This window comes from Eleginops maclovinus, chromosome 4, assembly GCF_036324505.1.
Source record: "Eleginops maclovinus isolate JMC-PN-2008 ecotype Puerto Natales chromosome 4, JC_Emac_rtc_rv5, whole genome shotgun sequence".
Classification (NCBI taxonomy): domain Eukaryota; kingdom Metazoa; phylum Chordata; class Actinopteri; order Perciformes; family Eleginopidae; genus Eleginops; species Eleginops maclovinus.
The window spans coordinates 20,129,959-20,156,977 of NC_086352.1; the positions used below are offsets into that span (position 1 = coordinate 20,129,959).

At 38.5% G+C, this 27,019-nt stretch overlaps 3 protein-coding genes across 3 annotated transcripts in view; all 3 read left to right on the forward strand.

Annotated features, from left to right (window-relative positions):
- Positions 1-10,632, forward strand: part of LOC134863159 (ephrin type-A receptor 6-like) — a 48,195-nt gene extending 37,563 nt beyond the window's left edge. Inside the window, exons 9-20 of the mRNA XM_063881487.1 lie at positions 948-1,072; positions 1,378-1,540; positions 2,988-3,093; positions 4,660-4,730; positions 6,983-7,108; positions 7,924-8,109; positions 8,193-8,254; positions 8,416-8,625; positions 8,743-8,892; positions 8,981-9,174; positions 9,514-9,663; positions 9,918-10,632. Of these exons, the coding sequence (XP_063737557.1) occupies positions 948-1,072; positions 1,378-1,540; positions 2,988-3,093; positions 4,660-4,730; positions 6,983-7,108; positions 7,924-8,109; positions 8,193-8,254; positions 8,416-8,625; positions 8,743-8,892; positions 8,981-9,174; positions 9,514-9,663; positions 9,918-10,032 (1,658 nt within the window). The 3' untranslated portion in view covers positions 10,033-10,632. The remainder of the gene's footprint in view (positions 1-947; positions 1,073-1,377; positions 1,541-2,987; positions 3,094-4,659; positions 4,731-6,982; positions 7,109-7,923; positions 8,110-8,192; positions 8,255-8,415; positions 8,626-8,742; positions 8,893-8,980; positions 9,175-9,513; positions 9,664-9,917) is intronic.
- Positions 10,633-11,419: 787 nt separating this feature from the next.
- On the forward strand, positions 11,420-17,483 carry arl6 (ADP-ribosylation factor-like 6). Its single transcript, XM_063882484.1, has 8 exons — positions 11,420-11,624; positions 12,749-12,902; positions 13,486-13,547; positions 13,686-13,754; positions 13,850-13,944; positions 14,094-14,223; positions 14,329-14,384; positions 15,112-17,483. The coding sequence occupies exons 2-8, from the start codon at positions 12,783-12,785 to the stop codon at positions 15,135-15,137; spliced, it is 558 nt and encodes a 185-aa protein (XP_063738554.1). The 5' UTR covers positions 11,420-11,624; positions 12,749-12,782; the 3' UTR covers positions 15,138-17,483.
- Positions 17,484-19,300: 1,817 nt separating this feature from the next.
- On the forward strand, positions 19,301-25,645 carry LOC134863415 (high-affinity choline transporter 1-like). Its single transcript, XM_063881924.1, has 9 exons — positions 19,301-19,456; positions 20,285-20,510; positions 20,789-20,898; positions 21,301-21,457; positions 21,568-21,716; positions 22,028-22,171; positions 22,462-22,615; positions 23,303-23,520; positions 23,640-25,645. Exons 2-9 carry the CDS (start codon positions 20,327-20,329, stop codon positions 24,309-24,311), a joined length of 1,788 nt encoding a protein of 595 aa, XP_063737994.1. The 5' UTR covers positions 19,301-19,456; positions 20,285-20,326; the 3' UTR covers positions 24,312-25,645.
- The last annotated feature ends 1,374 nt before the right edge of the window (positions 25,646-27,019 follow it).

Here is a 27,019-nt window from a genome sequence, read left to right on the forward strand (position 1 = left end):
AGGGGCGTGCTGTGAGGAAATCTTGGCCTTTTGACAAAATGTTAAAGTCACAACTGAAGCACAAAACGTCCACGCTGATAGAGCGAAACGTCACCTTATGTGTATAGTACTGGTTCTGTGTCCATATGGATATAGTTAAAGACATAAACCTGGGCTTTAATTTGTATTCCAACAATGATCTCCATAGCAGCACGCCAACAACAAAGGGACTGGATGTAGTAGTTTGCCAAATCATATTCTGTTCAAGTGACGGCTGTATGAATAATTGATGGAAATATTTGAATCTCTGCTTTGTAATTTGTGTCTCCTCAGCAGCCTGTCCGACATATTCCCTTAAATTCGGCAAGATGACAAACATGACAAACTGTAGCTGCAGGTCTAGTGGATTGGTTAGCAAAATATGTCTCTCAAGCCGTACATCAGACTAGATCTGGACAGCGTTGTGGTAGTTTGTTGGCCCTCCTTAAACACACTGAAACTATTTATATTCCAACCTACATCAAGGTTCTTACATTTCTTAAAGTTGTTTTCATTGAGATTGACTTAGTTAGCTAGGGAATTTACGAGCTATGTATAGCTCAGGTGTCTATTTCACTTTTTTTTTTTTGCCAGTTTGGCATTTTAAAACGTTTTGTTCAATTTTTGTTTGTGATGGCTCAATATTCTTTTGAAAATGTGCTGTTGCTGTTGTCTACCTGATATCAGTATATTCACTTTAGAGTTTACTGATGTGGCTTGAGCAATACATGGCTCATTACCTCCCTTGGACTTCTATGGCAGGTGACTCTGGGGGGCTCAGTCCTGCTGCAGACCTGTCATGTTTTTTATACATTTTAGTATCACTCTATGGCATACCACTCTTAGTACATAACTCAGTCACTAATCAAATTAAGTTGTTATGTTGTTATCACAGTTGAAATCCCTGTTCTCTTTGACTGCAACCTCAGGTCCTGCTCTGGTGGGTGTAGTCAGGAAAGACTGGGCCTCTGAAAACAGCATCGCCCTCTCTTGGTCAGAAGTGGAACAGCTTCCCTCAGACAAAGTGGACTATGAAGTCAAATATTTTGAAAAGGTTAAGTGTTTTATCATATTTTATACGACAGTTTGACAGTTGCTTTGATGTGTTTATGTTTTAACATGTCTTATTCCTTGATGTTAACTGGTTTGAATGAGTTATTTAAACACTGTAATGCACCATAAGTGATTACATACAAAGAGCCTCCATTATGTATTGCTTTCTGGAATTTGTTCACCATCTGCTCTGATAGTTAAAAGGTTGAACATATTGTGTTTTGTTCAAATGTTGCTGTGATAATGGGTTTATGGAAATACTGTTTGTCCCTCCTGCCAAAACCTGCTGCTTTTTTATCTTTTTAGGAGCAAGAGCAGCTGAGCTACTCATCGACACGGACCAGAAACCCCAGCGTGGTGGTGACGGGCCTCAGACCCTCCACTGTCTATGTCTTCCACGTTCGCGTTCGCACTGCTGCTGGCTACACAGCGTACAGCCCCAACTTTGAGTTTGCTACTGCAGCTGAGGGTATGAATGCGGGGGAGTGAGAATGAGGCAATTGTGTCTTTGTTTGTGTTACACCGGCTGCGAGGACCAGCGCTGACGTTCAGCCATCCAGTCAGTAGGATATATTGTTTTGTTTTTTTCAAACAATGCACAGGAGAGCGTTAAAGCCAAGGATGTGAAGTCATCAGCGATGATCAACAACCTTATAAAATCCCAGGCGACATTTTATGGTCATTTTTTGTTATGGATCAGTGAAACTCATCAGTGCTTCTTCAGGCATGAACCATTTATTTAAATGTTTATAGGCTCTGTAAGTTTTTGATGCACATATTACGCTCGGCTGATTCTAATCCTGAAATATGCAGAAACGCACATCCTCCTAGAAGATACACACTTTAGGTTATGAATATGTAAATGTCCACCTACACTTACTCATACCACCATATGCCAGTGCATCTGATGTAATTCAATATATATTCTTTGATCTTGCTTCCACAAATGTGCAATCTACTCTCTCACCTTATTCTACCCATTCAAGGGCACTCACATAGTGCCACTGATTTAGACCTTTTTCCAGTAGCTGCATTTTATACAAGCAGTTGGGAGTGTTTCTATAACTAAATACAATTGTTGACTCAAGCAGATTTCACTGAGATGTCAGGGATTTATCAAGAAATATTGCTGGCTTTTATTTCCTGCTACCCCCTGCTTTTTAGTTCAAAATAAATAAACAGCAGAAGACTATATCGCTTTAACACAATAATGTGCGAAAATCTAGTGCAATATCAGAAGATAAAATGATTGTAAACTTCGCCAATTCAGTTTAAAAGTCTTATAATGATCATGATTACACTGTTCAACCTCCCACATACATCAGAAGAATTGGGACACAATCATTATGGTCCATCTTCAGGTGTACCGTCAATAAAGAAAATATAATAATAATAACAACATTTCACCATGTTGGTTCATAATGACCTTTTGTCAGTACCTTTATTTTGAAGATACTTATCTTTGTTATGAAAATCTTTTTCATTGATATATTTTTGCTGTTTGCTTACAGCCAAATGTGCAGAAAAGTTTAAAGCTGTGTTAAGTTAAGTGTAAGAGTTACAGACTATCCAACATACTGGTTTATGGATTATGACTGTATAGGCCCTGAATTCATCAGAAGAAGAGTTACAATTATATTATAATTTAATTACATAGTTTGAAGAAGGGTAACCTGAGGGATCAAAAGCATACTACTGCGTTATACTATTGCTTTTTTTAAATATTGAAAACTAAAGAGAAAGTTCAAATATAACAACACAAACCTAGGTATTGTGTTTAATCCACCCGTTTAGTACATTTCAGCAAATTTTTATCACAAAGTAGTGTCAGTTTTCTGGTTTAAACTCAGGCAGAGAGCTTGTTTAATTAACACATTCTGAATTTGTTGGCTATGTTTTGTTGTTACTGTCCTCAGATCCTGATATCGCTGATCAGGGTCAAGTTCTGGTGGTGGTCACTGCCTCTGTAGGAGGCTTCTCCCTGTTGGTCATCCTAACACTCTTCCTCCTCATCACTGGACGGTAAGAAACCCACCTTGCTCTTTGGTGCTGGCTCATTGGCAACACACACACACACACCTCTGCTTCACATAATCTCCAGAGCGATGCTACAACCAGAAGCCTGTTAATGGACTCTCTTTTTGCAACCGACCAGACACTCTTATTTTCCAAATGGCTGAACCAATTTTCTGCCTAATTACTCAGCGTGTAATGCATGTAGCAGCAGTTTGTTGCATTCCATTAACTTCCTCAGGTTATCTCGAGACCATTGTTCTCTTTCGGCCTCTGGTTCACAGGGTTTTACCACTGGAGATACTTGTTCATAAACAATGAAAAATGGCCCAAAATCTGTATGTAATTTGACTGAATTTATACCTTTATTATGGTACAAGATTGTGATATTCTAAAACACTCTGTGCAAACGTAATTTGCTAAAAAGTCATAATCTGATCTGTCTCATAAAGACAAATAGATTCAGGTGTTTCTATGTCTTTGAACAGATTCTGCATAGGAATGCTAAAACTAGGCAAAGGTACAAGAAATTGGTGATCAAAAGCGCTTTGGCTTCCGTTTGTAGTCTGAGTAGCATTGAACAATCACGTCAGTGTTGAGAGCAAAAGAGGCCAAAATGCAATGTCACAATCTTCCATCCAGAAGATGTGTGTGTGTTCCTTATTTAAACATATGCAATGGATATACTTTTGTAATGCGATGAATTTATTGGAAGTTAGATTATTTCGCAATTTCTGGAGTTTGTCCTTACCATACATTAAAATGTGAACATTGCTGATTGCTGTACAGATTGAGATTGAGTGCTCCGCTGAGTAGACCACAGAAATGTAAATATTTGTTTTTATATTTTTTAGCCTCATCACCTGCCGAGCATTGGCCACACAAAACCGTACAGAGCCAGACTGCATGATGTAAATGAAAAGTAATAATGCCTGCTTCATCCCTCATTTCTCTTTGACATATGTTCAGCTACGTGTAAATAGAAAATAGTAAAGGTGTGTATAATTTAAACAAGCATATAAAATATGTTTATGTAAACTTTCCTAAGGCACAATTTTTTAAATATCAGCACATTTTGATCCTATGATGAAATGGTATGTTTTTTCCATGGTGGATGCAAATGTTTTTTTGGATAACTACTTTTGTTCCAATTCTTCCTCTCTATGTAGACTAATCCTTGAAAGCCTTGAATTTGAAGCAGGGAAATGGAAGTAAATAAGAAGAACTATAGTATACATAAGTGCAAGAACAAAAATTACTCTTAAAGAATGGTTTATAGAAAAGAGGAAAATCTCTGCCTTTTTTCCCCCGCCAGCAATGTCTTTGCAAACCAAATTATTGGTGCTTTGGCAGCAAATTCTGCTGGCAGAAAAAAGTGTTCACTTATCCACCTAGTACACCTGTTAGTTAAGTGACTTCTGCTGATAATGTCAAATCCTTTATAGGGTGAGACCTCTGAGAGGGAGAAAAAGGTGAAGACAAAGGCTTGGATGAATGTTAGACTAGAGGAGTATTTACATCGGGGTAACATTGATTATTACTCGGTGGCGCACACTCTGTGGTTCTTCTTTACAGGTGTCAAGGGTACATTAAAGCCAGGATGAAGTCAGAGGAGAAGAGGAGGACTCGCTTCCACAGTGGACATGGTACTGTACATATACGTATATAAATATTGTTTATATTGTGTATGTCTGCTTGTGTATGTGGGTTTGACAATAGCTTGTATGGGTTTTCACTACTGGTGGACCAACATGGGTTTTTCAATGGGCTATATATAATGTTTGTATATTGTTGTTGTTTTTGCATCCAATAATATTCAACAATTAAATAATGATGCCAAAATGAGTTACAACATTGCTGAACCTTAACTTGTATTTATTACTGTTAATTGTCTCTGTTTGCTTAAGTGGAATAGCACAAATGCTGTGCATTTTTGTGTCAAAAACACTAAATATATGAATGAAAAATAAATAGATTTATATTGCACCTACTATATGGACCACTCTTCTTAATCATTGAATTGAGCCCTGACCTCAACCACATTGAACAACTTGGGGATGAACTAGAACGGAGATTGCAAGCCAGGCCCTCTAGTCCAACATCAGTGTCTGACCTCTTCAGTTTGAATGGGCAACATCTTGTAGTAACCCTTCTCTGAAGAGTGGAAGCTGTTATAGCTGCAAAGGGGGGACCAACTTCATATTGATGCCTATGAATTTGGAATGGGATGTTCCCATTTATACAACACAAATTTATGAACCTGAAGAAAACAATAAACAATGTTAGTGTTGTGGCCTCCCCTGGTATTGGTTCCATGAAATGCTCGAATAAATAAATGATGTTGTTGGGGAACAGGTGGTTTTCACTTTGGGGACCATACATCTTCCACAAACTGCATGCTCACACTCCCTCCCTTTAGTTGTGACACACACGTTATACAAAGAGCGGTTACAATTTGCCTAGGTTGATTTTACCACCAATAACTGTATCTCATACAACACCGTTATTTTATTTTAACAAAACGTAGGTAACTACTTTAATGTTTTAACAATCACAGGATTGATCGAAGTGTGGTCCTACATTTACTAATAAAACAGGGTTAACGATTGGCCCCACAGGGGAGGCGTTTTAATCTTGAACGGTGACACAACAGTGTTCTGTTATTAACTGAGAGAGTTCAGTGACACATTGTAGGATTCGATCTGAGGCCTGCAGGAACACAAGTGATGCTCTTGAGACAAATCGAACCACTCTGTCATCTGTGGGCCGTCAGGTCTTAATTATTTTTCCTTTTCCAACAATGTACCTAAAAAATTTGCTTAAGATCTATCTTATTGTTTGGTGTTTTAATGTTGCAATGTCTAATTTTACTTGCAGAACATGACAAACAATGATAATAATCAAATATTCTCAACATATTGTAAGTAGAATCCTTGGCCCCTGCAGTCTTTCCCTGCTGTCTGTCTTCTTTGCTTTTGTGTGCTGCGGAGGTATCACCTAGGCAGGCTCAACCTACTGTAAGAAAAGGCATTTTCTAATATAGAGCTGAGCTCGACACCCAGGAGACAGAGGTAGATTGTAGACCCCAAACTTGAAGGTTTCTCAGACAAAGCCTTCATCCCTCTACTGGAGCTGACACAACTATAAAGTACATTTAGTCCCCAGCTCATCTGCTGGAGGTGTACCAGGGGCTGTAATCATTTGTGCTAGTCCTGATGCACGGTGCTCACTGTAGCGGGCGTCCCCAGCCTCAGCCAGGAGGAGGATTCTGAAGTCTGGCTGCCTGTAATGTCTTCATACACTGCACATTGCATTTTTCAACCCATTTCTCTTTCTTTCTTTTTATTTGCTGTTTCTCTTTGTGCCTTGACAAAATGACAGAAAAACTTTACAGTATAATACAAGCATACAGTATATAACATTAATTATCAACTCGTATAGCTGATTCAACTTCTCTCGCACAGTAAAATGTCTTTCTTCCTACTAACGTTTTAAAGCAGGCAAACAATTGGGCAAGAGTATAAAAGATGTTGTTGAGCAAAATAAAAATCTTAGTTTTTTTACTTTAGTTGTGTCACGTAAGAAAAGTATACTATGCTGTCAACAATTTTGTGGGGTTTTACTAAGATGTACTGTATAAATACAGTATATGGTGCGTTCAAGGTATATAACTTGCTTGCATTATTTCGCACAGGTGCTCTTGTATTATGTTGATTTCTTGTGTGTACAAAGGGATTCACATGTTTCCTTTTTCATAATACTGCAAGAGGAGCTGATGATGCCACGTGTAAACCTGAGGGGTCACATTGACATTTCGGCAGATTATCCATGTGTTTGAGATGTGAATGTGATGTCAAAGTTGCCTGTGTCTATGAGATTAACATTGCTTCTCTTTCAGTCCCATTCTCAGGGATAAAGACTTATGTGGATCCAGATACATATGAAGACCCCACTCAGGCTGTGGAGGACTTTGCCAAAGAGATAGAACCCTCATACATATGCATAGAGAGGGTGATTGGTGCAGGTAAAATGGATACATACATGTAAAAACTATACATACACACATGTACACAATCATCAACTCATACTGCAATGTACATGCATTGCCTGCTTTCCTGTTTGGAATAGCACAGCGTGCAAGATAAATACAGAACAGATAGAAGAGATTATTTAATTCAAATATGTTAATCTAAATATGGCCTAAATTATCATTTAGGGTTACACAGGCATTTTGTAAAAATGGTTGTGAAGCACCTGTGGTAGAGTAATTTTCACATTTTACATTGAGTAACGTCTTTATTTTATGAGAAATCTCATACTGTTTGAATTAAACATTTTACTGTCACTCTTAGAAATCTGATTCTAAAGAAATTTATAGTATTTTAAAGGCAGTGCTGCTGACTATGGATAATAATGTTCGCTGGATCATTAAATCGAACAGATTGTGTCTGCTATTTAGCCCATGAGTGATTATGAAGGTGCCTCCCATTAATCTAGTTTCTGTAACATTGGCTCCATCTAGTGGAGGCAGTATGCCTGGTACAGATTTTCCAATGGCAAGTCAACTGCAGGATTCCGTACTGAATTGTGTTTACACAATCATCTTTTAAAAAGTTTTAATCTAACAAACTGTGAATCACAATGTTTATAAAATCTGTGTTTATACTTTACAAAGATCGGGAAATACTGGTAACTTATATGTGCAGTATTTACGGAATACATATATTGTTTTCATTATTTAATAACGTTGCTGTAAATACTATATTGAATAGCCTAAGTCTTATTATATATGACAGATGGTGAACCAATGAATGCGTTGTCTGTTTTTTTTTTTGACAGGTGAATTTGGAGAAGTCTGTAGTGGACGGTTGCGCATACCTGGAAGGGTGGACATTTCTGTGGCAATAAAGACACTTAAAGGTGGATACATAGAACAGCAGAGGCGAGACTTTCTGCGAGAGGCTTCAATAATGGGACAGTTTGACAACCCCAACATCATCCGTCTGGAGGGTGTGGTCACTAGGAGTAAGCTGTGTGACTGTTTTGCATAGCACCAGTTCATTCTTTACTTTGTACGTTATTTAACCTGTCTTTTGCCTTTCCCTTAGGCAGACCAGTAATGATCGTCGTTGAGTACATGGAAAATGGAGCACTTGATTCCTTCCTCCGGGTGAGAGGATTACATTTGTTTACAGATGTTTTTTTTGTATTTAACCAGTAGTAAAATACTTACTTAGATTTAAAAGTCTCACCTGTACACCTGATTACTAAGATAATATTTTCCAACATACATCATATTGATCCTCTCTATCCCTCCCACATCCACTCCAGACACGTGATGGACAGTTTACAGTGCTCCAGCTGGTGGGCATGCTGCGCAGCATCGCAGTTGGCATGACCTTTCTTTCAGAAATGGGTTACATTCACAGGGACCTCGCAGCTCGCAACATCTTGGTAGATGAAAACCTTGTGTGTAAGGTGTCTGATTTTGGCATGTCAAGAGTCCTAGAAGATGACACTGAAGCAGCCTACACTGCTACAGTGAGTGTGGACCTAACAGTAACAGTTAGTTACTGCAGGGTACTAAAACATCATTACAGTTAGAAATACTGAATACCTTCTTAATACGTGTTTTCTGTGTTATTGCTTTTGTGTCAGGGAGGAAAGATACCAATACGCTGGACAGCACCAGAGGCTATTGCTTATGGAAAGTTTTCCACAGCTAGTGATCTATGGAGCTACGGCATTGTCATGTGGGAAGTTATGTCTTATGGTGAGAGGCCCTACTGGGAGATGTCCAATCAAGATGTAAGCGGCTGACTACATTAAAACTCCAAAACCATTTAAAATAATTTTCATTGGTCATTTGTATTCAATTCATTGATGTTTCTCTCAGGTCATTTTATCAATTGAAGAGGGCTATCGTCTGCCAGCCCCAATGGGCTGCCCTGTGACTCTGCACCAGTTGATGTTGCACTGCTGGCAAAAGGAGTCTAACCTGAGACCACGCTTCAACAATGTGCTTTCTTTCCTGGACAAACTCATAATTAATCCCAGTAGTCTGCTGGCTCTGGTGAATGATGGGCAGAGGTAAGAATCAATATATACAAACACTTTAGCAGAGGACCATACTGTTGATTTTGCATAAGCAATAAGAGCTAAATAGATGAGAATAATATAGTTTTACATGGGAATAAAAGCAAAAGCTGTAATATTAACTGTGATTAAATGTCATGCTCATTTCAGCAAGTTTATTTTCATTCCACGTCTCATACAATAACCTCAACCATTTTTTAAGGCAGTTTAAGAAATTAGTCTGAAAATGATTTGTACTGATGTTGTTCCAAACCCTTGACATGGCAATTTGAAGAAATATTTAGATCAACAATATCTTAACCTGTATTTCCAACTTTCTATTTGTCTTCATAGTTACCCTGACTCCCCAGAAGACATGCCAGACTACCCTCTTTTCATCTCTATTGGCGACTGGCTTGACTCCATCAAAATGAGCCAGTATAAGAACAACTTCCTCGCAGCAGGATACACAACACTGGATTCCATTTCAACCATGAGTATAGAGTGAGTGAAGCCGACTTTTACAGAGTGCAGCTACAGTATCAAAAAGCCCACTAAAAGGAAACATCACAGGAACAGAAAAAGGGTGAAATTGTAATAGGATTGATATCCGTACAGTATGTATATCTATGTTACTATATTACTGCTGGAGTGACAATAGTATGTCCTTCCATTCTTCATGTATTTTTTGTTCATATTATAATTTCTGACCAATGTGCTTGTTGGATGTTTAATACAAAACTTCCTCTCCTTTACAGTGACATTAGACGTATCGGGATCTGCTTAATTGGACACCAGAGGAGAATCATAAGCAGCATACAGTCTCTTCGCCTGCAGCTTCACCACATCCAACAGAGTGGCTTTCAAGTGTGAGCCCCTCGCACAAACACAGACTGTGTGTCTGACACACCAAGCCGGAAACAAGCCCGACTTCCTTGGCATCGTCATGTAACTAATTGCACAAACACCAGACTGTAAGGTGTAGCAGGTACCACACGCTGCTCCTGTGGGAGTGCTCCACTGCTAGACACACATGTGGTCTAGTTAATTCACTCATCATCGTTTGGACAACCATCAATAGAGCCTCCACAACAATCAACCTCTGTCAGCATCGGCCAAATGTGGTCTCTCAATTAGCTCAGCAACCACTAGCATTCACTTGAATGTAGGACTTATTTTGTCTATTGTCCGTTCAAGTGTTCACCAATACCTCTTCTCTTTCCAAGTGACAATCCAATGGTTTCTATTGACTTTGATTGGTCTCAAGTCAGTTACCTCATGACCAGAGAAGATGTGGATAGGATAGAAGGTACGGTAATAATGGTACAGTATAAGACTTTAGTTACAACCATTCAAGCTAGTTAAGGAAACAGTTCAACCAAGAATAGAGATCGACAGAATAGTAAAGTACAATCATGTTTTTTGAACTAAAGACCGCTGAATGTCAAAAGATTTTATAGAGATGTATACGTTCTATCCTCATGATAATGCAGTATGTCTTGTACAAAAAGTCTTGTGAAAGTTGTATCTTTTATTCAGTATGGCTGTTCCTTAATAAACAATCCTATTTTAAGACTTTGTTTTCCCTCAGACTCTAACACCACTCCAGGTTCACATCTCCCTCTTTTCAAAGCAGGCTCTTACACACACGCACACGCATGCGCGCACAAGTTTGTATCCATGGACGCATGCTCTCTCTCAAACACACATGCAATATAACTGTCCCCTTAATTGTCCCTCAAGAGACTGACACATGTTCTGGACATGAAGAATTGTCAGGTGAGTTGGTCGAACAGATGCTTAGAGTATAGTAGGTTATAAAGGAAATGCATAAAGTCATTAGAGAGACAATAACAGGCAAAATGTCCTTTAAGGATTTTATGTCCAAAACTTATTTTTGTTTTGTTTTTTTACAAACGTTTTTCAACTTGTCCATATTGTACTGTGTACCTTTGGAGTTCACATAAATTACAATGCACGGCAAAAAGAAATACTCACAAAATTGGTGAAACAAAAACAAAAAATGAAAATGAAACAAAAAAATGTGAATAAATAGAAGTTCACTGGATTTGATATGGCAAGCTTGCAATATAGCTTTTACTCGACATACGCTTTTTTAAATATTATATTTGCAAATTGTGTTTTTTTTTGTTTTTATTTTTGTTTTCTTCATAGCTTCCGTCTTTCATTTTCGTTCAAGTTGTTTCCTTTACTCTGTTTAGTCCACAGCAGCAGGTGGGAGACAGCCTTGTTTGGCCTGAAGGGGGCAGGCTTAAATCAGCAGGTCAGCTGGTCTCCCAGCAACACAGTGTAAATAACTTGTTGATTCAATGTGGGCTGCTGGAGAGCATGAAAGAGCAGAGGAGAAATGAATGAAACACTGATTTGACCCTGGTTATTTAATGAGCTAGCTTAAGGGACGGTAAGGTGCATCCTGGAAGCAAGACCCCGAGGCAAAAGTACAGGTAAGTAATCAAGCTTTACAATACCCCTTTGGAAAGGATAATAGAAGCTAACGTTAGCTATCACATTAGCGTTTACTGTAGCGCTATAGCGTACGATCGTTTATCTATTCAACTTAGTACACACTGTCATATTTGTGACTGTCTTTCAGAATTGGCGATATAAATTGTTCTACAGGACTTACCTGAGGTTTTAGTTGATAATAACCCTGTAAACCTAGCAAGCTAACGTATTAACCTAGCGGCTAAACGTTAGCGGGGGCTCGCTAGCAACAGTAATAACGAGATTAACTAAACAGCTGTTAGCGAACGTTAATTACGTTAGAACCTGGTAAGAGCCCTCTAAGCACGTTAGGCCAAGCTAACTGTGAGCTTATGAAGTAAACGAGATGTTTCTTTCTGAAATGGCCTGTTGTTTTGTAGCTTATAAAAAACGAACGTTGAATGTTCTCAAGTAAAACATCACTCGGTCCGCTTTAAACAGTTTAACTATGCAATTTGAAGGGAAATGCAGTTCAAACCTGACCAAAACTACATTCAAAGCAGCAAAACCAAATTGGAGGATAACATTACGTAAATAAATAAAAATGTCAACTAAGTAAAATCAAACATTACCTTTTTATTTTTATTATGAGGACGCATGCAACTATTCCTCAGAAAGGTCCACTGAGGAGATCCCTCTCCCAGGATGGACAGACGAGCAGTACATGTCTAGTATGCAGAGTAGACCAACATAATAACAGTACATGTTAGACAATCCATATGAAAAAATGTGAATTAACACATATATGAAAAGGTTGGATGCAGAAGGATGTCAAGCAGCTTCTAGATGTTGCCAGCAGCTATTTTCTGGGCCACAAAACCTCCTCCAAAATGGAAGCTGGAAATAAGAAATGCTACAAAAACACACAGAAAGCAAACAAACAAACAGGAAGATATCAAAAACAGGTCACAAATACGAAGTCAGCGCAGAATAAATAGCAGTGTAAACATGCAAAATTGTGACTTTGTAGTAGCTGCTGTAATAGAGATGGTTATGTAATTCCTCTAAAACAACTGAATTGCAATATGTGTAAGAGCCGGTGTTGCCATTTCTGTTAATATTGTGTATGGCCTGTTTGTTGTAGGTCAAACAGGCAGCTGATGGTTGCTTGCTAGCAAATGGGGCTGTTTGACAAGTTGGCATCATGGCTGGGGTTGAAGAAGGAGGTGAATGTTCTTTGTCTCGGTTTGGACAACAGTGGAAAAACCACCATCATCAACCAACTGAAGCCCTCCAATGTAAGTCTGACCAACACATTCTACACATTGCATCGTTAGGGTAACATTGGTGTAAAACCTTTTTTGATACAAATCCTCGATTTACATTTCATTCTGTTTTAATTGAGCCTGGTCCAACATAAGAGAGTCTGGTTTATTTTGGGGATTGGACACACCAGTTCTGAAAACTGCAAACGGGAAAAAGTCAGTTTTTCCCAGATTTGTACTTACTTTCTCGGTAATTAAACAGGCCTCCTTTCATTTGTATCTTCCTCCTTTATCCTGCCCATCTCTGTCTGCTACTCACCCTTCCTAACCTATCTGGTAAATCAAAATCGAAAACGTGATGTGACATTTTGTCACCATTGGTTTGAAATTGTAATTCAGATGTAAGGCTGTATTTTTTCACGTTTCACGGCTTCAAACATGGCTCAGCCGATCATAAATCAACTTTTGTAACTATCCATTTTATAGTCATCTCTAAATGTATCAACAGAAAATATGAGATTTCTTTTCAGTTTAATGGCTACCGGAGAAAACATGTTGCTAATGTATACTCATTATCAAGGTTTCTATTTACAATATGCTGAAATTATTTTTCCAGGCCCAGGCACAAGACATCGTCCCAACTATTGGCTTCAGCATTGAGAAGTTTAAGACATCCAGGTATTCGTCGTCCAAAAAATGATAAATCATCTTCTAATACTTTTATATTTCTGACTTTGTATGGCCTTATCATGTGTTTTATTCAAAGTATACAATGGCAATGCGGGTGTAAAAGCTTTCGCTGTTCTCTTCTTGTAGTCTTTCCTTCACAGTGTTTGACATGTCTGGTCAAGGCAGGTACAGAAACCTCTGGGAACACTACTACAAGTGAGTGGTCTTGCATTTAGCAATTTAACGATTCTAGTTGCCGTTAAATGTTTATATTAATTATTGTGTTTTCTTTCTTTTCTCTTCTTTCTCAGAGAAGGCCAGGCTATCATATTTGTCATTGATAGTGTAGACAAACTGAGGATGGTAGTAGCCAAAGAAGAACTGGACACATTACTAAACCACCCTGGTAAGCTCATATGGTACAGTTTGTAAAAACGTTTTTATTTAGCCAACAACAGATATTTTTTAGTCAAGTTGTCTAGGCTTCATATTGTTCCTTATAAGTACAACATAATGTAATTGCTGATTTATACCACTTACTTCCTCTCACTACAGATATTAAACACAGGAGGATTCCTATCCTGTTCTTTGCGAACAAGATGGATGTCAGGGACGCTCTGTCTTCTGTCAAGGTCTCACAGCTGCTCTGTTTGGCAAATATCAAGGACAAACCCTGGCACATCTGGTATGAACATACATGCACAAGTGTTTCCATACTAGTATCTAAGGATGTGAGAAAGCCCTGAAAGGATTTTAGCTTTGGTTAATGGGCTGTGTGGATTTTTTTCAGTGCCACCGATGCTCTGAAAGGAGAAGGTTTACAGGAGGGAGTCGACTGGCTACAAGGTATGATGAGAGTGTGTGTGGTTGATTTGTGATCTGCTCTATGCCGAGCTGATAGTGGAGTTTATTAGACATTTGAGGATAACACAAATGAATGCACATTTCCATTGAGGTCCTTTGGGTGTAGTTGTAACGTGTTCCATTTCATCAACATATGTTTTTTTTTCGTTCTATAACGTTTATCGCTCACAATCAAATCTTTCCATAGATCAAATCATACAGTGAGTACTGCGTGTGTTGTAATTGTGGTGGTATTTAGTGTGATAATGTATAGCTATAAAAGTGTACTATATGTAAACCCTCTTACCTTTTCATTACCATGTTTACTGTGTTTCTATGACGTTAATCTTAAAGTAGCTGAGAGAGCAAAAGTTTAATCTGAACTAACAGAGTCATCACCTGCTGTGTTTTGGCTTCTTATTGCATCAAGGCTGGTGCTGATGTCAAACTTCCCAAAGCAGTACTCCACCTGAAGTCTATTCCTTGAGTATAAGTGTCGGGGCTCAAAATATCTCTGATTTATAGTCAATTTGGATTCACGGCATGTACAAGAAGTCAAATCACCCGTATGTATTCTCTGGAATTATCCATTCCTCTGTTGGTGATCCACATGTTTTGTGTTGGTTCCCTCCTTTATGAGAAACAATGTTACATAATTAATGACACTGTTTGTTTTACATAGCTTGCTATATATTTTGCTGATCAAGTGTTTTTCTCGTATTTTTTCCAGATCAAATCAAAACAATGAGAACGTGAGGGAATGAACATGGATGTGCTGGAGGAGGCAGCATTCCTTCATGTCTTATGTGAAAGATTTATTGAACCTGTTTTCCATGGGAGGTACCATGGGAAAGTGATGTTTTTCATTTGGTATTTAGACGGTAAACAAAATCATCAAATGATAACATGATGCTTCTGGTACTAGTAGTACAAGTACAAATGATTCCACTGACAATGGAATCAATATTTCAATGAGAAATATACAAACTGGAGACTAACTAACACATTATTTTTGGGCTTAATCTTATTTTCCATGCAAACGTTTTGAGTTTAATCTAACAATGTATTTATTAGCTTAAACTCTCTGTCTGAAGGGGAAGTTACATTATCCCTCCCATTTCTTAATATATTTGTGTACTAGGCCAACAGAGAACAGGATGAGCAACAACACGCGTTTTTTTTTATTGGTGCTGTCTTCATTTTAGGGAGCATGGATACCTGGAATGTTTTGGACAAAAGACACAGTTCGGTGTGTCATTTTGTATGTTTTAGCCCCTTAACTCTCCCAGGTATTCGACAAATGAAATGTACCAGTTTCCCTAAAGAGAAAGCTCATGTTTTATAACTGGTTGATTCAGATTCACACCACATTATACCAGTGAGAGTATTTGCGTGTTTGCCTGCTCACAAATGGTTAGGGTTAGATATTTGAGACCTGGTGTGCTACAATCGTATTTATTTCCACACAGAAAGGAATGAATGCTCAGATTGAATGTCCGCTATCGGATGACAGTCTCTGTCTGTCTCAAGCCTCCATGCATCAGATATCATTCTAAAAAACGGTTAACAGTGATGTAAAGTACGTGCGATCTGTATATATGGGCTATTACATACAAAATGACCTGTAGGAAGGTCCTTTAGTGATTGTTTCCAGAACTGAAATATGCCAAATGCTCCAATTTTTTTTTTTATGTCTCTCAAGGCCTCTGTAGCTACATTATTATGTGTGTTTAAAGCATGACAGCAGGTCAGTTAACAATCATTTACTTCAACAGAAGCACATTTTTGTATTTCTTTTACAAATGCAAAAAACTTGGATATTGGGTCACATATCAAATAGAAGTTACTATATCTTTCCTGCAGCTAATGCTTCTTGCAGCTCTGCTGATGTTTGAATTATATTGCTCTCTTTTGAGTGGCTTTTAAAATATAGGTTTGCGTATTAAAGATTAAAGGTTTCCCAGTAGATTTGTTGTAATTAGTGTGACTTGTGGCTATGTGTCCATGTATAGTAAACTTAGCTGTAACAAGTGATACAATTATTGTGAATGTAAAGTGAATTAGTGTGCTTAAAAATCAAATCTTATCTTTACAAATTCATTTTTTCAACCAGTGTTGTTATTCTTACTCTGCCTTACTCTATTGCCCAGGGAAAACAAACTAATAATATAATTTACTCATTCTACCCCAGTGATTCAAAGGCAGACAGCAAAAAAAGAAACATCATTTGCTCGGTCTGCACACAGTTTTAATGCAATCCTTTGATCAGCTTCTTTAGCCTCTGACTGAAAGCTTGCATTAAAAAAAAACAATTGCTGTACAGATCAGAGTGTGTGGTTGCTTTTAGTTTTGGTGCATCACCTCATCTGACTGCACAGAAAGAAAGAGGTGTTACTGTTTTTGAGTAATGTAAAGTAAGATTACCTATAAGGGTTGACACTGAAATGTAAGACAAGAATGTATGAGGTGGATGGGACGAATAAAACAACTCAACAAGAATAAGATCTTTAAGTAGTGAATGACTGAACAGGAAAATCATGCTTAGTTGGGGCCACCGACAGATCTACCAATCGTTCATATAATCAAATACTTTATTTTAGTTTAAAGACAAACACAAGCTGGAAAGGGTAGTTTTGTTGCTTTTTGAAATACATAGTTGTACTTTTATTTTGGGTTGTTTTGCAAGTAGGCATAACCAATGGAAATTGATCTTTGTGTTACTTTAAGCCCTCTCATATCAGTGTTCTCGTTTAGAACACCACTGGGGGACGCCGAAGACCAAAATATTGAAATGTTACTTGTAGGTGCTTTAAGGTCACCTCATTGATTTTTTAATATATTGTCTATTTCTAACTAACATCGCAGAGTGATGATTTACTTGTCCAGGTTCATATCCTTAAGACACCATATTTTATCCATAACAAGGAGGGGTGTCCTGTGAGACCATGTTTAATACTTTCTAGACATCTTATTCAAAACAAGGACCCTGTGAGCACTAGTTCACTTTAGCATCAGATACGTTATAGATTGTTATTACATTAGCTTTGTTGTTGATTACATTGTGTATATTTATTTTTAAGAATAAATGCTTTGGAAAATGAATACTGGTTCATGATTTGGAAACATGACTCATGCTATTTTCTCATTCTTTCTGTCTCTCTTTCTCTCATTCTCTGTGTATGTGTCTGTCTCTGTCTCTCTCTCTCTCTCTCTCTCACGAACATCTTGAGTGTGCCAGCAACAGCTGCTCATTAAATCTTGAGTCCTCAGCCCTGTAGAATGTATTTGGTTAAGCATAAGCATTTGTTAGTTATACAAGTGGATTTTATTTGTTATCTTTTTTATTTAATAGTTGTACATTTTGTTAATCTGTTAAATTAAATAAGGAACTATGTGTAGTTGGCATCATCAAGCCTCAAACAAGTACATACTCAGCTTCAGTGTTTGGATTGAGAAAGTGTCAAGCTCACGTGGCAGCCATCTGTCAAACATGCAGTTAGAAAGCTTTCCAGCTGTCTCGGATGTTTTAGATTTTGGCATCAATATCACACAGAATCAGATGTCAAACTTAATCACATTGAAGTTAACATTATTGCAATTAATTAACTTTATTCTTGGCAAATTCAAATATTATCAACGTGTTAAATAGAACTCATAAGGCCTTTGGTGTTTTTTTATAGACAAAACTATAACTTAACAGTAATAAACATTTTATTAGAATATGAAAAATCCACGAATCAACAATATTAATATATTTTAAAAATAATTAGCATACATGTCATATCTCATATGAGGACTTCATGGTGCAGTCCCACCAATTGGTACAATTAAGCACAATTGAAACGTTGTCCAACAATGTAAACCTTCAAATACAGAATACTATATTTGCCTCTGTCCTTGGTGCTCAAACGGTTGTATTACCACAAGGGGGCGCTGTCTGCGGTTAGAGGTCAAAATAGTCTCCACCGTTTTTATGAGCAGACACCTCAGACCTCTTTAGCAAAGAACTACCCCTTTACTCCTCATATTCTCTCTCTCTGTGTGTGTGTGTGTGTGTGTGTGTGTGTGTGTGTGTGTGTGTGTGTGTGTGTGTGTGTGTGTGTGTGTGTGTGTGTGTGTGTGTGTGTGTGTGTGTGTGTGTGTGTGTGTGTGTGTTAGCTTTTTCTTTTAAAGTCAGACTGTATCATTAAATCTCTCCTGCAGCTCTTCAGAATCCATCCTAATTGGATGTCTGTCAGTTTTGACAAGAGTAGCCGAGATTAAACGACTTCAGGCAGAGGCGGCCATTAAGTAGAAGCAGTTGCTTCATATATCCTGAAGAGAAAGTGGCAAGCATAGCACACCCAAATGGGTTCTAATTGCTCAAAGATGGGGAGCATTTTAATCTAATAATAATTCCACTTTGGGCCCAAAAAATGAGACTGTTTTGCAAGTTTCGAGGTTAACAAGCCTTGGTGAGATCGAATTCTTGATGAACGTTAATTAAAGCACTTTTTTGCGTTCGTCATTCGCACTAAGAATCTACCCATGTTGAGCAAACTTAATTGCGGGTATAAGGTAAAATGCCAGCTGTATATCGTGACAGTGGATGAAAGGCCACATGAATATGGCGGCACAATTAGGGCCGTTACGCGTCCGGTATGAAGGAACGGGAGCCACTGGAAGCATAGGCTACAGTCTACTTCTTGCACAAACTAGTAGAAAGGGAGAAAAACCAAAACGTTGATATTAACATTTATATTAAGCCATTTAGAGGTCAACAAAAAACAAACAACAATCCACATTATTGAGTGAAGGATCTCTCCCACGTCCTCAGCCAGTACACTGTGACGTGTTTCAATGCAAGGTGCTTAATACGAACGACGTTTGGTTCCTCTGACGTGTCTATCAGCCCGCTGACGGCACATGCCCCCTTATAAGCCTCAGTAAGTCACCCGGAGACCTCCACCAACGTTTCATTTGAATGTTCCTCACGGTGCAAAGGGGGCAACAAGGCTCTTAAAAAAACAACCTGCTTTCCTGCTCTCTGTTTCCAGACTCAGGTGTCCCAGTACATGACTTTAGGAATACTTAAGGTAAGTTCTGCATGTGTTTTTTCTAGCTTTTGGAAAGTGTTGGGCTCCGTTTATCACATTTTAAGTATGGTATATTTTTAATTTGAGCAGGACAAAAGTCCTGATCTTTCTGTTAAGGTCATTATCCACAATATCATTTGGGTAAGGCTGTTTTGAAGCTAGGGTGGTATTATTTGTTGTCGTGAATGCTTTGCGTAATTGGAATTTTACGCGCATGTGTCGGGATAGAAGGAGACACGAGAAAAAGGGTTTGATCAAAAAGCACAGCTATAAGATAAAATACAAACTGTGATTATTTTCAAATGAAAAAATGTTCACATATTTGTTTTAATATTTTTCTTTTAAATGTATAATAGGAAATAACATTTAGGCATATTCGTGTGAATTAAAGGAAATGTATTTGGAACTTGTTTTTGTCTTTGTTTGAAGGAATAGAAATAGATTAATAGAGCTTTCAGGTTTCTATTTTATATATTTTCATTTTACTTTTTCTCAAGATGAAGAGTGAGAATCTCCGCAAATAACCTGTTCTGAAAGACAGAACATATGGCATTCAGGACCAACGACCGCATTGAATCCATTCAATCAGCTAATCAAATGTCTTTTGGACTCTTCTTATTACAGCTTTCTCTTTCAACAAGTCAACTCAGTTTTAAACCTCTGATCCAACTACACCCAGCTGAACATCTAAAATGTGTCTGTAGCTTTTTCAAACCAACCGAAAACTCAAAAATGATGCAGAAGCTTAATCCCAATGTATAGTTTTTGTTTTTGTTTTTATCATTATTTTACTTACATCTGATCATCTTTTATCCGTGTGTCAAGCAGGTCTCCATGCCCTCCCGTTCCTAGCGACATACCGGTTCAACAATGACCATCCATGTAGAGGGGCTTGTGGCTATTGCGATCTTCTATCTACTGATCCTGGTCGTGGGCATCTGGGCGGCATGGAAGAACAAGCACTCCGGGGAGGCGGAGGGGACCGACCGCAGCGAGACCATCATGGTGGGAGGGAGAGACATCGGATTATTTGTCGGTGGATTTACCATGACAGGTGAAGTTTTATAACTCAATAAAACTGGGAATTAGGTAGCGATGATTCTTCAGGCGTTAAAGTTGAAATTAATTGAAACTCTTTTTTTCTTTTCTTATTTTGTACATGATCCAGATGTTTTATCTAACAGACTGGTTTGAGTGTTTTTTTTATTTAAATGAATTACCATATATTGTAAGAACTTCTTTAATTTCTCTAGTCATTAAAATGCCAAATTAATTGTTATTTATAAATCTGTGTTTTTTCCACTGACAAGTTTTCTTTGTGTGATGTTTTAGCAACCTGGGTTGGAGGAGGATATATAAATGGCACAGCTGAGTATGTGTATCTACCTGATTATGGCTTGGCTTGGGCACAAGCTCCCTTTGGATATGCCCTCAGCCTTGTTGTGGGTGAGTGGTTTAAAACACTATGAAATACAGGTTTAATATTACTTGTGATCAAGAGTATAACAATGGATTTAGGTTGTTGTTTCTATGTTTTTACATTTAAACTAGTGACCACATACCTGATTTAAATGTTTATAAAACCGTCACTGGTGCCTCATCCTTATAAGAGGGGTAACTGTAACTCCCCTTGTCAAATCCTAAACCTGGTTATCACTGTAGATTATCTTCCTCTTTTTTGTTTTATTATTAGTTTTGTCAATAATAAACTTAATTAAGGAAACTGTGCGAAAAGCCACATGAATATACATGAGAGCAAACCTGAGTACTAGAGGCAGTTTAAACTTGACTTAATAATGGCCTTTTCATGGCTGGTACCTTTAATGTGTCACCTCTTGTCCCAGGTGGCCTTTTTTTTCGCTAAGCCCATGCGCTCAAGAGGTTACGTCACCATGTTGGACCCCTTCCAGCAGATATATGGAAAACGTATGGGTGGACTCCTCTTCATACCTGCACTCATGGGAGAGATCTTCTGGTCTGCTGCCATCTTATCCGCCCTTGGTGAGTTTGAGTCAACAATAATAATACATTCTTGTGGGCAACATGATCAAAATGAATGTTGGCTATATAATATTGCAGTGACCATAATATCTGTGTGCTCATTACCATAGGTGCTACTCTGAGTGTCATTGTGGATATCAACATCAAGATGTCAGTGGTTATCTCAGCTCTAATTGCAATCTTTTACACCCTGGTTGGAGGACTTTACTCTGTGGCCTATACTGACGTCGTGCAGCTCTTCTGTATTTTTATTGGCCTGGTGGGTTTATGATGAGCAGAAGTAAGAGTATATGAAAGCCAATAGAGTCATAAGATTTGGTTTTGAGTAGATTTTTTTTTTTTTTTTGCACAATATGTACTTTGACCTTGACCTTGAATTCTAAAACACTCTAACTCATTTTCGCATAGAAAATGCGCAGAGTCTGACAAAAATGAACTTGTGACAAACTGCCTAGATTTTCTAGAAAATAAGCATTGGTGGAATAAATAAAGAGCTTTTATTTTGCCTTCATGCTTTTCAGTATTTGTTGGTAACTGTTTATTGCTGTGCTTCTTTCTGGAATTCTGCAGTGGATCAGTGTCCCCTTTGCTTTGACCAACCCTGCGGTTTCAGACATCACCGTTACTGCAGTGAAGAAGGTGTACCAGTCTCCTTGGAGAGGCAGCATCAGCAAGAACGACACCTGGGTCTGGATCGACAACTTCTGCCTCCTGGTGAAGTTACCACCAGTTATTCACCCCTCAATTTTATAATCAATAATTGGTCTTAAAACTGATTGAAATAACAAACTAAATACCATCATGTTGACAAGACAGTCAGACAACGATTCAGTCATTTATGAATAGGATACACACCAGCTCTTTTTACTGATTACTCAGTGGATGCTTTCCTTTCAAGATTAAGATTCTAAGGCTAAGTCCCAGTGAGGTGAATTTCGGCTATAAAGCATAAAGAGAACTAACTTTACGCGAGTGTTCTTCACTGGTCTCTAAATGTGCTGCAGATGCTTGGAGGGATACCTTGGCAGGTGTATTTCCAGAGAGTCCTGTCTGCCTCTTCGGCCACCTATGCCCAGGTCCTCTCCTTCCTGGCTGCTTTCGGATGCCTGGTCATGGCTGTACCCTCCGTTCTCATTGGTGCCATCGGGGCCTCCACAGGTAAGAGAGCTCACAGTCTGTGTTTGTGTTTTTTTTGGGGGGGGGGATTTGGATGGATACATGTTGCCCTTAGATCTAAAAAGAGCCTGGTAAATAGCAGCTGGTGCACCTCATCCATAATGAAGCAAGAATCCATTTAATACCCACACTGGCTGTGTAAATATTACATTACAGGGAGGCAAGGGACCAAATTAGAGGTTTGATCTCCAGATTTCCAGGAGTAGGATTCTTCGATGAACATCGAATACACAACTTTATTTTGTCTTGTTTTATCATGAAATTAATAATCTCAAGCAAACATAATTTTTTGATAGCCCTTAATATTTTATTTGTTAGTCTTGGTCATGTTCAACCTGGCTTACTGTACATCTATATCCCGGAAATCATTTTTTACTTGAGTTTGTGACTATTGTAAAAATGATTTAATGAGCATAAACATTGAACAAAACAAAAAAGTGAACAAGAAATAATGCAATGCTAATGTTTTGTTGCATTTGTTGCACAGTCTTATACCGTATAATGAATTACCTGAGGCTTACATTTTATTTTACATAATAGACAATAGAAACATAAATTCCGGAAAAAAATTTAAAGTTGGTTTCTTTGGAGGCCACATTAATATACAGTATATATATATTCCTTTTTTCAATTTAGGTCAAATTACATGTATATTTCTCTGTTGCTCAGACTGGAACCAGACGAGTTATGGGGCAATAGCTCCTAAAGATAGGGAACAAGCCGACATGATTCTACCCATCGTGCTCCAACATCTTTGCCCTCCATTCGTCTCTTTCTTCGGACTTGGTGCAGTGTCTGCAGCTGTCATGTCCTCTGCAGACTCATCCATCCTTTCAGCAAGCTCCATGTTTGCCAGGAACATCTACCAACTGGCTTTCAGACAGTCAGTAAGTACCTGTGTGTACCCTGAAGTCATCTGATGTTTTCTGTTTGTGTGTGTCTATGTTTTTCTTTGTCTGTTCTGCACATGTCAACATTTTTTCTTCACTCTTTTTTATCTCCTTAGGCGTCTGACCGGGAGATCGTATGGGTGATGCGCATTACTATCTTTGTATTTGGTGGCCTTGCTACAGTGATGGCGCTTGTGACCGGGACAGTTTACGGGCTGTGGTACCTGAGCTCAGATCTGGTTTACGTCATCATCTTTCCCCAGCTGCTTAGCGTGCTCTTTGTCAAAGGCACCAACACGTACGGCTCTGTGGCTGCCTACCTGTTTGGCATGCTGCTGCGTATAGGTGGAGGTGAGCCCTACCTGCGGATGCCTCCTTTCATTTATTACCCCGGCTGGACCATCGAGGAGAGGATACACCACATGACTGGAGAAAAGGAAGAAGTGGTTGTCCAGAAGTTCCCCTTTAAGACCGTTTCAATGTTGGCCTCCTTTCTGGGTAACGTTGCTGTCTCTTACCTGGCAAAGTACCTGTTTGAGAGCGGCAAGATTTCACACAAATACGACTTCCTGGATGCAGTGGTGTCCAAGGACAGTGGAGAGATTATGGATAAGACGACGCTTGTGACCCGTGGAAACAACATTGGGCTGTCGGAGATGGCTCCCGTCAAACCACGGCTGAGCGTGACCTTGGCGGCAGCATTCACACGGCGAGACACACTGCCGGCTGAAACAGTGGAGGAGGAGGAAGAGGAGTCCAGCCCTGATTCCTCCCACCATGATGAATAATGACAATCTCAGGATGTTATTTAAAAAAAGAGAAAAACTTGTGAGTGAACTGTCAGAGAACTGGTTACTCTGTCTGACCCTCCAAAAACAAAAAGGACGAGCAAACATCCTCCTTTGGGACTACAGAAGTATCACATTTAGCATGTGGTGATTGGATAACAGCCACATGTCGGATGTAGAGAGTAGCAGCCTGCTAATTGTTCTCTTTCTGTGAAAAACATCAAGCATTCACTCATATAGTATTTAGATAGTAGGATGTACAGCATCCTTTTTGAACTGCTTTGGAGGTCTACTTAAAGAAACCTGTCTTAATTTGAATAATTTTCCTCCTTATTTATCACTAAGAAAAATGCAGATCAAACTGGAGGAGACATGAGTGCAGATAGATATGCTGCATACAGTTTCTACAGAGGAAAAGTAGTGCAATATTTGATGACGTATGAAATGGCAAGTATTTAACAAGGAGCAAGTGATGGCACAACCATAGCATGGAATGTGGAGGGTTTACTGTATGTACCACATAATAAAGCAATAACACATGCATAGTTTGAACAACTGTGCAAAGTAGGATTGTGAGAGTGGAAGAAAAAAAGGAAAAGGGAAATAAAAGGAAATGATGTTAAAACTGGATTTTATAGCTTTAATGTCATATCAAGACACTGAATGATGTAATGTGCAGCAAACATTTGTAGCATTGGTTGTGTTTTGATTTGGGAATCAATTCACACATACATATTAACCAACACCCTCAACTTATTGAGTTTGATACAGTTTTGGCAGGCTTCTTCACAAAACCTGGTAAACACACAATGACTGTGAATCATTAAATACACAATCATTGTATTAAGCCAAGTATAAAATATACAAGTAGTAAGAGTAGCTTACTTGAAGCATTAGCTGATATTCTCTTTAATGTCAGATGTAGAAGCAGTTTTATTCATAAATATCGGTGTAAATAAGTGTTTAAAATGATCTTATATTCAGCTGCCTTAATGAAGCTCATAAAAACAGAAGGTTTTATTCCCACAGCTCTGACTGGACTCTGGCTCTGAAAACATCCTTGAATATGAATGTAACCTCTAGAAAAAGATTTCAATATATCGAGTAGTGAACTTCTACTGCTGTTTGTGTATGTTTTGTTTGTGATTTTGCAAAGTCAAACAGTAGCTATTGTAAACAATGTGGCGGCAGGTTCTGCTTCACGTATATGCTCAGCAGTGTACCGAAAATGTTCACTGTGAAGTGTATCTTTGTATAAATATGGAGAAAAATACATACATAGATAACAAATTATGCTGTTTAAAAATGTTCATATATCATAGAAAGGATGCTGTCTAAATGTTTATTTATTTTTGATGTCATAAAAGATGAAATAATAAAAAAAAAGAACAAAATATTTCAGGAAAATATATAAATTCTACCTTTGGAGCAAAAAAGGAATAGTATTACACATTTTCATTTTGCTGGCAAACACGGAATACGGCAATTAGGTCATTTTTTAAAGATTATTTAAACATTTGATAAATGTATGTTTTTTATTGGTGGTGATGCTGAAACATGAAAAGCATCGTGGACGAGAATGTGAGGCATGGGTTGACTTTGAACAAAGCTATGGTCACTTGGGTTTAACCAATACGTTTACTTTTGGATTGTTGTATGTTTTTAACCTAATATTTTCTTGAGAGAAAGAGCAAATATCAGATCAAATAAGCCAGGGAGGTAAAATGTTTTGTTTTGCAGATATATGTTTTTTCTGCTGCCCTAGTCTGTAGTTATTTTGTGACCCCTCAGATTTATCTTATGGCCCTGTTAGAGGATCCCTGTTTAAAAGGAATGTTTTGTTCCATATTTTATTTAAGCTTAGATGTATCTCAGACTTCAGACTTTCAAAATGTATGTATGTGCATTTTTTAGGTGAACATAATTCTTTAGAAAAAGGTTCACATTGAATTTGCAGACGGCCCGAGCTCCTTCTTCTCTGTCGGGCCCTTCAGCTAGGTGGATAATAGACGGAGAATGAGAACATGTTCGAAAACGTGACTGAAATTACAATCGCTTGGCTTGCAGCTTTGTTCCTCTCCACATCCACAGTGAAAGATGGCATCTTAAAATAGCTCTGCTCTCTGGTTATTTACATTACTTTAAGTGCTGTACTCTCTTGTCTGGGACTCGGGGAGGAGCCATGCGGCGGTGGGTGGGGCAGATGGTGGTCAGGCAGGAAAGATGGACTTGGGCGGGGGTTAGACGGGTTGTAGCTTACTGGCACCCAATACCATAAAATCCACCAACAGGGATGCGCAGGAATGACGCAGGTGCCCCACCCATCCGACGCACCTCCTCCCTCCATCACTGGTGTCCTTTGTGACGTCCTTGAGAACTAAGAGCAATCCCGTAAAAAGAGCAGAGGGTGGAGGAAGGGAGAGTGTCCCATCTCCATTCATAGAAAGTACCTCGGAGAGCACTCATGATAATTAACAATTATGAAGGAAAACGGTCGTCTGTCCAAAAGTCAATCCATTTATTCAAGGCTTTGCGGGTGAGGGGGAGAATGTTGGGGGATGGTTTTACTTTCTTCTAGAGAGCATTTTGATGTGAACCAAAACAGATGTATTCATGTATAACCAATGGATATATTTAGAACGTCCTATGATGTCTTTCCAGGAGCGATTGATAATGTGCCGGTGAACTGCATTTGTAATCATTTCTAA